The sequence below is a fragment of the Pleuronectes platessa genome, chromosome 9, assembly GCF_947347685.1.
Source record: "Pleuronectes platessa chromosome 9, fPlePla1.1, whole genome shotgun sequence".
NCBI lineage: Eukaryota > Metazoa > Chordata > Actinopteri > Pleuronectiformes > Pleuronectidae > Pleuronectes > Pleuronectes platessa.
In genome coordinates this window covers 5,527,465-5,541,767 of record NC_070634.1, presented here as the reverse complement: position 1 = coordinate 5,541,767, position 14,303 = coordinate 5,527,465, and the positions used below count along the sequence as shown (strand labels likewise).

General features: G+C 37.8%; 1 protein-coding gene across 1 annotated transcript; it reads left to right on the top strand.

Moving 5' to 3' along the window:
* Positions 1–2,917: 2,917 nt before the first annotated feature.
* LOC128448473 (claudin-18) lies at positions 2,918–6,627 on the top strand. Its single transcript, XM_053431149.1, has 5 exons — positions 2,918–3,137; positions 5,343–5,507; positions 5,607–5,742; positions 5,834–5,947; positions 6,486–6,627. Exons 1-5 carry the CDS (start codon positions 2,918–2,920, stop codon positions 6,625–6,627), a joined length of 777 nt encoding a protein of 258 aa, XP_053287124.1.
* Positions 6,628–14,303: the final 7,676 nt, after the last annotated feature.

Genomic DNA, 14,303 nt, shown 5'->3' with positions numbered 1-14,303 from the left:
ACTCATCCATCCACCCAGACCTCCTCTCAATGTGAAGCCTGTTATTTATCACCTACCTTCCTCCTTGGCTCCCGTCATAATTACCATGCCCACTAGAGGTCATCAGCTTTGAGTCATAATAAACTGCATGCACACACAGAGACTCAATTTTTTTTAAAAGCTTGCTACTTTGAAGGGCTAATTTATGTTTCCACATCTCTGATGCTGCAAGAGTCAATGCGATGTACATTTCATTGTATAAATTATATTGTACTTTCTGTCTTTCTTTCTATTGTTGTTACTGAGCAAAAAGCTCTGTTCAGAATGTTAAAGAAATGAGACACAGCTCTGTGTCACTGCAATTCTGTAAATAGAACATTTTACTAAAAGTTTCAACAGAAATATATTCATCGTTTCATTTTTAATTAGATAATTTACAGTGTGTGAAGACAGAACATGAGCCCAACTACATCTATTGGAAAACTAAAGACAACTACATGCAAACATAAAAGCTTATAGCTCACATACAGTGTAAACGTCAGATGTTTGGGGCAAGCAAACACAAATAATCCAGTGTCCACGTTCTCATGATTGATGCAGCTGTGTGAACACATATTTATACTGTATAACATACTGTATAGACCACTAAAACTTTGAGAAAAAAACTTATTTGACATGTATTAACTTTTTAGTTTGTTTCTTATCTCATCCATTAACACGGAAGAGGCATGATTTATGACCTATTTTGCAGCCAGCCACCAGGGGGTGATTGAGACGCTTTGGCTTCACTTTAGGGAGCTAATGTCGTTCATCTTTATCAAAATCAAAAAGAGAAAGAATATTCAACAATCTTCATCATACTCTCTAACTCTCACATATTCCGTTTATTAGCTTCTTCCGGCCCTTCAATGGATCATCTTCTAAAAATTCAAACTCAGTTTGATTTGTATAATTCATCCTAACATTTACTGTCTCATTGAACAATTTAAGGTCGGATTCTAAGAATTCTTACTCATTTAAAACTAAAAAACCTCTTTACAACTTATAACTGGTGTGATAGCCACTTCGCAAAAACTTTTACCTTCTTTTCTTCTCATGTGCATTTTCAATGGGCAGCTCATGAAAAGTAAACAGTGGCTCCTGCAGATGCTGGAAAAGTTGTTTGCTTAAGGTTCAATCTGCTGCAGCACAAATGGGTTTGACCTGCAGACAGAAATAACCATTAGCACTGTGTGTAACAGACGATGTTATTCCTACTGGCTGTGATTGAATCAGGTTGCCTGTTTGAGTGTGGGCAGGTTATTTGAACTGCTTTCACGATACTTTACTAATGTAAATATATTTATTTAACCTTGTTTGCCACTTGACTTAAGCTTCTGCAGTTTTTCCTCTCGACAGCATGATTTATTATTATTCTGTTCTTGCACTTGATTGCGGAGATTCTGGGGATTTGTTAAATGTGTCAACATTTTAACTTTTAGGGTAAATACAGTACATCAATAATGTGTAAATCAATAATAATTGGATAGTTCAAAAATAAGATCAATAATGTGTCTTCTGTGACTGAAATATTGTGTAGCTGCAATAGTTGAAGACATATTTTTCATAATAAACAGTTAAATTACTATTAATAGAGGGCTACATGAAAATGGTAAAAATATCTGAAACCACAGCAAAGCTTTTATACAGGTCTGATTCACTTGACATTCATTGTTAAGTTAAGCAATGGTACAATTATAATATTCCCCTGCCCAAGTTTTGTTGTGCACACTGAACAAAGCCACAGCCCAGTTTCGCTTCCGTCCCGGTGTCTCACATGTTCTCCTCCACATACAGTATCACCCACAGGCAAATTCGTTTCAGTTCATCACAATCATATCAGTATTTACTTTTACATGACTGGCTGATGGTGCCGCAATGATACCGAGCACCCACCTCAACAACAGTGTCATCTAGTTTTGTTTAACGAAGCCGGGCAAAGGCATAGAGTAATATTTAAACTGTAAATGTTAAGCCTCTAAAATGAAACATTGTTTTATAACATTAGGAATGCATTTGCTGTATGATGAATCAACAGAATACTTATATAACTTCAAAGACTCTTGTAGTAGAGATCATGGCAGTATAAGCATGATTCTTTTTTTTTTTTTTAATCCAGAGCATATACTGACAACACGGTTTTCTGTGAATTTTGGCGGTAAGCAATTATCAGCAGGAAGTCAGAGAGCATATTTACATCTCTCAATCATATTGTTAAGATGACATTTTATTTACTTACTGCTACATAATTATTACAACAAACGTGAATTCAGTTTTAGAGGCAGTGGAACTTAAATGTTTTTTTTTAAATGTCACACTGGCCATTAACAAAAAATCATGGTAAATGCCAAGACATTAACATGAACACAATCTGAGATATCACCAAGTAACTGAACTGACTTTGTAGAATTCGTTAAGTGCTTGTTTGTATCTGACCTACGCTAATGTGAGCTAACGTATCAAAACTGTGAGCTTTATACTTACTGGCTGGTGCAAAGCTACTGCTTATCAGTTTTCATTTGTTAAAGGAAGACCCAGTCTGTCTAGAAAGGCTCTGAGCACCAGTCAGAAAGTCAAACAACTGAAGCAGCTTGACCATTGATTATGAGCATCTGACCTAATTTACATTTTGTGACCATCTGAAGTTTTCAGTAAATGATGATCAGTCATAGTACCACATCAAGTTCAGCAACATTAATCATATTTTACTGATACTGTTACGCTCCACCCAACTCCTTGTGTACATGGCTGGGCTGTGTGCAAATAAACAGGGTCACTGTTGAAGTCCTTCTTGACTTCGCTACTGCTGATATCGTACTCAAACACACAGTCGCAGCTCTGAGGAGAGGCCGTTACTCTTTGAATCCACGGTTCAGTTTTTGGTAGAAGGAGCAGCACCATGGCCGCCACTCTCTGTCAGGTGATGGGCTTCCTCCTCGGTTTGTTAGGGACGGCGGCAATAATCGCAGCAACGGGAATGGACCAGTGGGCGACGGAGGACCTCTTCGACAATCCTGTGACCGCCGTGTACTCGTACTCGGGCCTGTGGAATTCATGTGTCCGGCAGAGCTCCGGCTTCACAGAGTGCCGGCCTTATTTCACCATTCTGGGACTGCCAGGTAAATAGTGGAAGACATTGATTCACGGATGTGTAAATGTTTACATTGTTTGTTGGCTGAATAGAATACAAATCACAGAAGCAAACAAAAGAATCAAATCTATATACGGAAATACAGAGATGAATTGTTTTTCTTATATTCTCACTGGCCAAAAAGTAATGGCGTGATATGAAACCATTTTGTGTCTGTTTCCGTGTAATGATTGGAAAAAAATATGTCAATGTCAGACCACACCCTTTGTTACCAAGGGGTGGAGACTCATCACCAGTGTTTCCCGAAACTGTGACAAAGACTTTAGGTAAACATCTGATAAGAGCTGTTCCCTGTTGAGGCGTACATAATGATAAGCGGCAGCACCGATGCTGCCATTTCACGACGCTGTGACATTGGCGGTAACTTCGTTTGAGCGGGACATCTAAAATGGCTGCCTCAATGATTCAGTTAATAGGATTCATGTTGTCTGTTCTGGGGCAATTTTTAATATCGGCAGCAACAGCAATGGACATGTGGAGCTTACAGGACCGTTCTTTTACCGTCATAACAAACGTGTACACCTATTCTGGGCTGTGGAAGTCCTGTGTCGGGACAGCATATGGAACATCACAGTGCAGGCCTTATTTTACCATATTGGGACTGCCAGGTAAGAGAATTACACTTACACGAGAAAAAAAAAGAGAAAAGTTTATCTTGAATATTTCTCGAGCAGGTTGGATTAGGAGAACATTTTCCAAAGGACCTTGGAAGGTACTTTAGCATATTTGGAAGGTTTTAGGGCAGATTTTCTCCATTTCCCCTGCTGCATAAAAGTGCAGTCGACTGCAGAAACGATGGTGTCTCTCCAGAATCAGATGGAAATTTGATGAAACATCCAAAGCTTAGCTGAGCAAGCACAAGCTTTACCAGAGTGTCACACAATGTAAAGTACATTTCCACACTCTGTACTTAACAGCTGAATGTAGTGTAGAGCACATTGTATATACGGTTTTAAAGGCTTAAGTCTTGAATAATACAGGTACAATATCTATGGCCATGGACGGGTGGCATTTAGGTCAATGTGTGTTATTACATGGTGCCTTCAATTAGGAATTTAAAACTCACTGCTCGAGGAAAATATATAATTGCAGTCAACTTTTTTTCTTTATTCGCTTTCTTTACTCTAATTGAAGGAGAGAACCGCGTCTGTTGAGCTCCTTAAAGTATATTCTGATTAATCATTCGATAAAACTTTTGATCTGTGTTGAAATACAATTTTTTCCAGGAGATTCTGACCCAACAGTACGAAGTTGTTTCCTTTATGCATGACCTAAAATAATACCTCTAACCTATTAAGTAATTTCCTTTTTGCATTGTTGCATCTGTGTGTATATATATATATATATATATATATATGTACACTATTAGTGTATTAATGTCTATTAATTTTCTAGCAAGAAGTCAGGAATGTGTTTTTCTTTCATATGAGGAGTGATTTGTGAGGCAAGCATGTTTTTTTGCAATACAACAAATAATCTCATGTTCGTCAAAAGTTTACAAATATTAATAATATAAATTAATTGAATATTTAAATATTAATTAAGCTGCCATGATTCCTTTTTGTGGTAATATGAATGCTATATTACGCGTAATGACACTTTTTAGGGTACAATATTGTTACTGAATGTAAAGTATATTATATTAGAGGTTATTAATGTGAATGCGTTCATGTCTAACCAGCAGCTGGTATAGCTGGATCCAATTTACTGGTGTAAAATTGTAACTTTAAAAAAGAACAATGTTTCCTCCTGAATTGGAGTTAACTTGAAGAACTGGGTCGCATGAACACAAAAACTGCAAGAAAGGTTCAGTGCGTTGGCTTTAGTGACAAATAAAGAAACTACGGGGGCCTTGAGGCAACGTAAAATTCCAAAAGGCCTCCTTCTGAGTCAAACTTTGGTTTGTTCACCCTGGGCTTCTGTAGAAAATTGGTGCTTTTGTAGGAAAGGCCAATGTAAATATAAAGGGCTCATACTAAGGTGACAAAAAACACAACAGTTCTTAGTTTCAGGTGATAATACACTTATCAACAGAAACTAAGAAAAGTTTCGATCCCCCTGAATCCTATCCACTGGACCTTTTGTGTAAATCTTAAGAAAATCGACTCATGTTTCCATCCAGCACACGACGTGGATAGGTTTAAAATCTGAATTGTGCAACTTTGACTTTCAGCTCTGCTCCAAGCCGTCCGAGCCTTGATGATTGTTGGCATTGTTCTTGGAGCCATTGGCTGTCTGATCGCCATCTTTGCACTGAAGTGCTTGAAAATGGGGAACATGGAAGACAACATCAAAGCCACAATGACTCTGGCCGCTGGGATCATGATTCTTCTTGCAGGTGATTTTTGTATGGCTTTGTTCACAATATCTAGTTATCTCATTGCAGTTAGAAATTTTTTGTCCTTATTCTGTCCTGTATCTTTTGTTCAAATTTTAGGCATCTGTGGCATTGCCGGGGTCTCAGCCTTTGCTAACTTGATTGTGCAGAGTTTTCGGTTCACAACGTATTCTGAAAGTGGGTTCGGCTCGTATGGAGGAAGTATTGGTGGACTCTCAGGATCTCTGACACCAAGGTCAACATCAATTAAAATGAGTCTATTACGGGAGGTTTTATCTCTACATCACTTTCATTAGGTTTTTACCATAATCATCATCTTCTCTCAGGTACACGTTTGGCCCGGCTCTTTTCGTGGGCTGGATCGGTGGTGCTGTATTGGTCATTGGAGGCATCCTGATGTGTCTGGCTTGTCGTGGAATGTCTTCAGATGGGAAGCAACGGTACGTTCACTCACAGACAGAATCAATCTATGGCTGCTTGTGACCTTTAAAAGGACTGGTAGCAAATGCAGCACTTTTTGACAGCAGAACTCCTCTTCTGTATAACAAAATAACATAAAGGCGGCAGCTCTTAAATAGAGCAATGGTCCCAACAGAAGTGTGTAGTAAGCAGAAAAGACAGCACTGAAAGACAGAAATCTGACAAAGCTGGAACATCATATAAAACCCATGGATTTTGTCATTATATGTGGTAGTAAAAATCTAGGTTGCTTTAACATTTAAAGGCACATACTCAGCTAAATGCAAATTTAAGTCTTTTGTTGTCTTTATGTTTTTTTCCCTCTGCATATGTATAAAGCGGAGCTGCAAATGCTTACAAGGCTGCTTGCAAAACAATACACACAGATACTTGTATTCCTCTCCTAGTCACACAGATGATGATTCACTGCAGGGGCCGAAAAGGTCTTCTAACTAAAGTCTTTATCCCTGCTCTTTCCTGTCTTTTTTTTTTAATGGATTACTTCCTGACATCCCTCAGGTACGACGGCATGACCTACAAAGCTGCTTCACAACACACCATGTACAAGTCGGACACTAGACCCCGTCCGGCCCACAATGATTCCTACAAGGTTCAGAGTGTGGATGGAAGGCTTTCGAACCAGAGATTTGATTACGTGTAGAATCGTTTCACCCTCGCTGATACCTCTTTTTTATATCCTACAGCTCTGTGATGATGAATGAGTGTTTTTATTTGCCTGCATTCATAGGGAGAGTGGATGTTTTGTATTTCTCTGTTCTAACATTTAACAAAATTGCTAAACATTTAAGGTGTATTTTTTTAATATTCTTTCAAAAATATTTTTCGATTATAAAATCATGCTGTTTTGTGGTATTTTCTATTTTTGTGTCAAATAAAAACAACAATGATTCTTATTTTTTTTATTTCAAATATACATCCACAATATGTAACACAAAATGGGATGATATATGATGGAACCTGAGGTTGGCTGCTTTAACTGTTTATGAGTATGGAGTTGAGCCAGATCACTGAATTAAAAATTCTTCTCAAATGTTCCTATGTAGAAAATGTGGTGATATGCTGTTCAAATTTTTTATTAAAAATGCTGTTTAGTAAGGATGTCAACTGTTTGAAAATACATTTTACAATCTTAAACTTTTTCTATCTCAATTTGAAAACATCACGTCAATATTGTTAGCATGAATGACTGAATTTGTGTTTGAAGCTTAGCTTCCCCGGATACAAGCATTTTTCTCTCATGTATGTACATATGAATAAAACAAATCCTGACTTGATTAGCAAGGATTTTCTGATTAGTTCAAAATACCTTTTGCAGATTATGCTGCATCTTGTAATGCTACAGGTTTTTTTCCTTAAATAGGAGGTTAGCCACAGATTTACGTGTTACAATGCTTTACTAGTCTTTGCTAGCCAAGACATTGCCATATGTTTTACAAGTGTGATTAAACTTATACTGTCACTTTAAAGATATTGTAACAAAACTACACTTTTTTTTCTATTTCAATTGACAGGTTTAATTAGATTACCAGGTGTTTTCAATGGGCTACTTCATAATGTAATTAAAACATTTAGTATTATGTGATTCTGTACATGGACGATAATATACCTCCATCCAGGGCTCACCAAAAAAAAAAAAATGAACCACATCTTTATTTTTTCATATCCCACTACAATGATCAGTCCACATGCGACAAACACCCCTGTTGATGATTGTGTTTTTGTTTATCCAATTAGTGTTATCAAGAACAACTGCAGTGGTCATCAGTTTGTCCATAGTAGCTGTTATCTCCGGCCCTCCAGCACCAATATGATAAATATAATAATTATCACAATGTTTCCCAGTAACTGAATGAAACAAATGTTTTCCATCAGATAGACACTGCTTGTTCGATGTAACCCTGGTTCACTGGTCAGATGCTCAGATACAGGAACAGTGTCTGGACTGGATCCCATGGAATCACTGTTTTTTGCGCTCCTCAGAGATCTGACCATCTGTCCCAGGAGAACACACAGAATCCGGTTTGATCCTCATGAAATGACATTTATTGATAGAACATGGGATCAAAGTAATAAGTAGACGATAACATTTAATCACACTCAACAAGAGTTTTTCATTATCATGCATATAGTAGCAAATTAATGTCTCTGCATTAAGAAAACGTGATTTACTTTTTTTAAGCTCCAGTGAAGAGTGTCTTCCATGTTGGAGGAGGTGTGAACACACTAATATCACCTGCTTCACTCCTGAGCTGAGAGCAACCTGCTGGAACACTTTTTTAAATGGCCGTTTACTGTTAATAATAAGTCTAATCTGATTTAATATCACATTATATATGTGTATAAATATTTTTACTGCCCAAAAATGAACTTTTTTGTATGCTGTGCTGTGTAACAATCAAGAAACCACTGTAAGCTGTTTTAAATTGAGTAAATTCATGATAACTGTAGTTAAAGATTCATAATAATGTGTTGGGGGTAAATAGTTTTTTTTCATTTGTTCAATCATGACAACAATTGCAGATAGTTCGTCAGCCTGAATGATCCACCCTATTCATTAACAAGGTCTGTTACTGCTCTGAAGTCGACTTGAGTTTTCCAACTTTTGGTTCCACTTTACACAGATGGGGAAAAAAAAGGAATTTGTTTTGCTAGAGTTAGCTGATGAAAATCCAACCAATATTATTCCAACCTTGGATGTCTTGCACCACCTACTGGCTTTGAGACGTCACTGCTCTGTTCAGGCCACGCATTTTATGTTGATCTGATCGACATGTCTTAGATCTCAGGGGTCCTGCTTTATCTTTTCTCTGTCCTTTTCCCAGATGCCGAGACCTTGGTCTTACACACTTGGGGACCTGACAATCAGCACCACCCTCTACATGAATCCCAACTAATCATAGGCAAATTGCTGACACACAGGCCAAGTAATACTAGGAGCAAATCAGCTTACAAATGATGATGTATGTTATACAATTTTGGCAGGAACATACCTAAAAGAACAGATATTTACCCAAAATATTTCCACACATTTATTTATATTTTTTTTATATGATTAACAACTCAAGCCAACATTTTCCATTCTATATGTTGTACATATGTAATTTCAGCAGCTTTCAACGTGCAAAAACCTGCATTTAACTGATGTAATCTTAAAAAAATAGCGTATTGACTGTCTGATCATAATGGAAACAAATTAAAATGAAATGTAAATAGATATAGTTTTGGAGGACTTTTCTTTATTACAATGGAAAATGTGGAAATCTGAATTGACTGGACTCAAACTGTAAGGAGCCTCTCACTGGTGGCACCCAAAATATCTAGAAAGATATGAATACAAGTGTAATTAGTGTAAATATATAATTACAAAAAGCAGATTTCCCATTTCTTGGTTTTGCAAATCTGCCATTTTTATCTTGAATTCAAGGAGGCAGAGCTGTAGACTACAGTCCTTTGGTACCTTTCCCTCCATATCCCTCAGGTCCTACATTAACTTTGATAGCAAACAATCAGCTCTCAGAAGCAACATACGAATTCTACTGACGCAGGATAAAATGGAGTTCCAGTCACAGTTGTTACTGTCAATGAAAAATGGCTCCAGCTCAGACAACAGCTGTGTTAGAGCTGAGGCAGCAAGAACCCCGAAGGCAAGCAGTGAAACAAAGGAGCTGGGCAGCTGTGGGTGGAGGCTGGGACACGCCACATCAAGCTTAGCCACATTAATGGCATCAGTAACAATATACATGTTGAAGATCAACGGCGGGGAAGAACTACAATATCATCACACTTATTTTTAAGTCTTTGTGATCACAAGACAAGAGACTTGGGCCTGTGGAGAACTTCCTCTTGACCGGTCAGAGATGTAATGTTTGTGTCTGTGAATGTGAGGAACACTTCAGTCAGAAAAATCTTTACAGTTGAGCATCTCATGCCAAATCCCATTCAACCTGGGGGAACAATGGTGTTTCAGATTTGTAATAGTCTGTATGAACAGAGAATTTTATTGGGCAGGCTAAAAGTTATTCAATGTATTGTAGTAACAAAGGTGATGTATAAAGTTAACACAAACCGCCAATGACCACACTTATTCCTATATAGCACACACACTGAATTTGGTTGATTTAAAGGAAAAAATGGACAAATGAAAATTAAACACAATAAATAATATTAATATACTAAATGTCTCATTATTGTTTCTTCAAGTTTCTAAGTTTGTTCAATATCTGTTATACAAATGCAATATATGACAATATGGTACCACGTTTTGTGTTAACACATATTTAAGGTAATTGTTATGTTGTGCGTTTTTGGATTTGTGGACGTGTACGAGCCAGAGACAAATTTTCAACTGTAATGGAATAAAATCGAAAACCAGAAAAACCAAAAAATTTCAAGGGGCATTATGACAAACACAACAGGAAGCCCTCCATTTTGGTCATATTCCACATTTTTACTCTGAGGTACTTGTACCAGGGCTTACATCAGATCAACTTCAAATTGAGATGAAAACAAAAACAATTTAACATTAAAATTAAAATTTCTAGGACTGCAAAGCAGCACTGAACGGGTCCGAGCACATGCATCTTTTGAAGAGTCGCATGAGTTTTGCGCAGTGCGGCAAGGATAAACGCTTCACTTCCTGTGTCCGTCACTTGATAATGAGCCTTGCCTGCTAATTCCTCATTAGATTAAATATGTTTGTTTTGAATCACTGCCCTATGATCTATTTTGTTTTATGTAGATCTGTGATCTACTGAGTCCAGTATCAAACAGATTGACCGACGGAACCAAACCATCCCAGTACAAACACAAGCATATAAAAATAATGATCTTAAATTTATAGATTGGGGACATCACAGCTGTCTCTGAATTTAACAATCCTGCTGTTTGACATTTACCGTCATTCATGTCAACGAGGGCTCCTCCGTCATCGCTGCTTCACTGTCCGTGTGTGTGTGTAATGCTGCGTTCCAGACGAATCGTTTGTCAGATGTTCTGACCTGAAATTGTACAGTTCAGACGTCACGTCAAACGTAAACAAACGTGTCTGACTGCGAGAAGCTGATTAATTTGTCTCGTGATAAAACAATTCAACTGTAGCCAGTGCAGCCTCCGTGCGTACAGAAACAAAGAGGAGGCGGGCGACGACGCCATTATCTTTTTATTAGACTTTTATTCTTGGAAACACATTCAAATGATAAAGGAGAACACACATTGTCATCGAATCTCACGAACCAAGAAACTATTTTTTTAAAAGAACATATTTAATCATATGAACTAGTTAAAAGCACACTTTCTTATACTGTCCAAGGAACCATTGTTGTGCATGAACGAACGCAAAAGAACGCGTTCATTGAACACGTTCACTTTTATGAGAACGATGAACTGAACGCAAAATAATGAATCTGAACATGTTCACATTGTAGCGTCCTCGCTTATAAACGACAGGAAACTTCTCTTTATGTGTAGCTTTATTAAAGTCCAACGTACACGACAATCTTCTTGTTCGTAACTCCGACACTCCTATCATCCACCACTGTATTCTTCACTCCCCTTCCTCATTCACCCTTTACATGCCAACTCATTAGCCAAAGAGAGCCTGCTATCCCACAAAACCCTACAGCCATTGGCATAGAACTGTCACGTGCCCCGCCCCTACCTGTTCACCGACCCTCAGGACATTTCAATACTTTCTCCTCAGGAGAGACGCTGTCTAAATCAAACGCTTGCACCATGTCGTGGCTCAGTGCGCTTGAAATGTCCGCTATGTACCCTAACCTAAACCATTACTCGACTTCGCACTACGTTACCCATGATTCATCGCAAGCACATGCAGACCAGACAAGCAACGTATTCCAAGTGTTTTCTCCTCTGGCCAGTGTCTCAGCTCACGTGTCTTGGCTCGCTGTCTGGCCGGTAACCAGCCGTCTGGACCGCTCCGTGAAGAAGGAGGAGGAGACGTTTCTATACTTGGAATGCGGTCACTTTATTTCTCGGTTCACTTCCCGTTATACACACACTTTGAGCGTCTTTTCCCACAATACCCAGGTGCACTACGTCACACACTACAAACTTTCTTTAAAGGGGCAGGTCATACCTGCAACACAACAGCTCTCGCTCTCATATACAAATGGCAAGAGAAATATATGAAATGAACTGCACTATGACATCGTTCAGAATTTAAATGGTGATCTATGAACGTGAACTATTCATGTTTACTTGTATGAACTGAACTTTGAACTGGTTCATGAGAGGTGTGAACTTGCACAACACTGCAAGGAACACACCTTAAAATGACATGAAGGACATTATGAAAAATAGATCAATTATGTAGAAATCAATAGAAATAAGATATACAAACAAAAATCTTTCGTGTTATTCAATGAGTTATATTTTCTACGGACATAAAAACTGTTAATAGTCTATTTAAAACAGTGAACTATGAATATGTATAATATGAATCTCTGCTGATAATTCCTAATAAATCTTTTGTTGCAACGGTCGCAACTGAATCACTTCTCTCCTTTAAGAATCCTCACGTCTCGTACAATAAGACTGAATCTTCAATCTTTTACCACTCAGATCAACTAATAGGTTTATCTCCTGTATGACTCTTCATATGTGTATTTAGATGCCACCTACGGCTAAATCTTTTACCACACTCAGAGCAACAAAATGGTTTCTCGCCTGTATGACTCCTCATATGCGTATTTAGAGTGCACCTATGGCTAAATCTGTTACCACAATCAGAGCAACAAAATGGTTTCTCGCCTGTATGACTCCACATATGTGTATTTAGATTGCACCTATAGCTAAATCTTTTACCACAGTCAGGATAAGAGCTTCCCTTCCTGCGTCCTTCATGTGATGTTGATTCTTGCCTGCTAATTTATCATTATGGTCAACACTATCAATAACACTGCCCATCACACTGTGAAAACTTTATGTAAATTGTATGACAGTTGTAAAACAAAGCCTATTTCCTGTTGCCAGTAGGTGGTGCCATCAGTAATATTACATACAGACTAATGGATCTGTTCAAGTAGGGGCGCTGATGTAGTGTGAGCCATTTTGTGTTAATTGGACAATGTTACAACAACGTCCCTTTAGTTTGTATCTCCATCTTGTTGAGATGACATTCATCTCAATTTGAAGTTGATGTGATGACAGCCCTGGTACAAGTACCTCAAAGTAAAAATGTGGAATATGGCCACTAAATGCAAAATGGCAGGCTTCATGTTGCGTTTTTTTTCAAATTGCACCTCGAGACTTTTTTGTTTGTCTGGTCATGATACACATGTGTATCAATTTTTTTGAAGATCGGTGAATGTGAACATGTTTCGGGGGCGCCGTTGGGCCATTTTGCCATACCCATTGAAAATTACTCCAGAATACGTTTCTACAAATTTTGGTAAGTATTTGAGCATGTTAAAGCCGGTTATAGGAGAACAAAATACTCTGGCCTACTTCACAGCAGAATAAAAATGATCTAGTACTACTGATTCTTAATAGCTGTCAACAACCAGGGGATCTCGCATAGGGTACCCCCCCCCCCCCCCCCCCAATTGTGCAAGCTATAAGTAAAATCCCATCTCTTTATTATAACACAGAGCTCCCTATGAGACATATTGTGATATGTGAATATGGATTTACACAAATAAAATTTGATGGCTTGATTTAATTGGGTCGGTAGATGTGCCCGAGCTACGTACCAAACAGATGTCATGATTTTGAACACGTGGTTGTGGAACTTGTGGTTACCAGATACATCCCTATTTGACTGATAATCTGGTAAATGATCTATATTCACTTCCCTCTTCACAGAAGATGAGGAAACCCACTCGTAGCAGATTGCACCACACATAGAGTCTCTACACTGTGATATTCTGCTGGACTTTTGAAGCTGTAATCAGCTCCATTAGAGGATGAAACACATCACCATGTTGTTATACAGTCATCATTAGTTCCTCCAGTAATTTTAACAGAACAGTTTCTGTGAAAGGTTGGAAAAAACAACATTCAAAGTCAATGATCCTTACTGATACACATATCTTTTTTATGTTAAATAAGTTGGATTATCGTTATTGTAGCAATTTAGAAGTATATGTTTATTCAAGGACAAATAAATTCCTAAATGTTATATACAACAATCCAATGTAAAAACATATTGCCTTCACTTTTATCAATGACTACCTTGTGTGTCAAGGGATACAAGAGGAAGATTGTTTATTTTAATACATTGCTTTTTGATGGATACAATATTAACAAAATCTTAAAGATTATAAAATAAGCTATATGCATGTTTCCCCATGGACTTCA

What these genes read in the sequence shown, in the direction of transcription:
- LOC128448473 (XM_053431149.1), top strand. Translation starts at nt 2,918, where the DNA reads ATGGCCGCCACTCTCTGTCAGGTGATGGGCTTCCTCCTCGGTTTGTTA. An exon ending in CACCATTCTGGGACTGCCAG is followed by an intron (nt 3,138 to 5,342) that starts GTAAATAGTGGA and finishes TTTGACTTTCAG; the next exon opens with CTCTGCTCCAAGCCGTCCGA. An exon ending in TCTTCAGATGGGAAGCAACG is followed by an intron (nt 5,948 to 6,485) that starts GTACGTTCACTC and finishes GACATCCCTCAG; the next exon opens with GTACGACGGCATGACCTACA.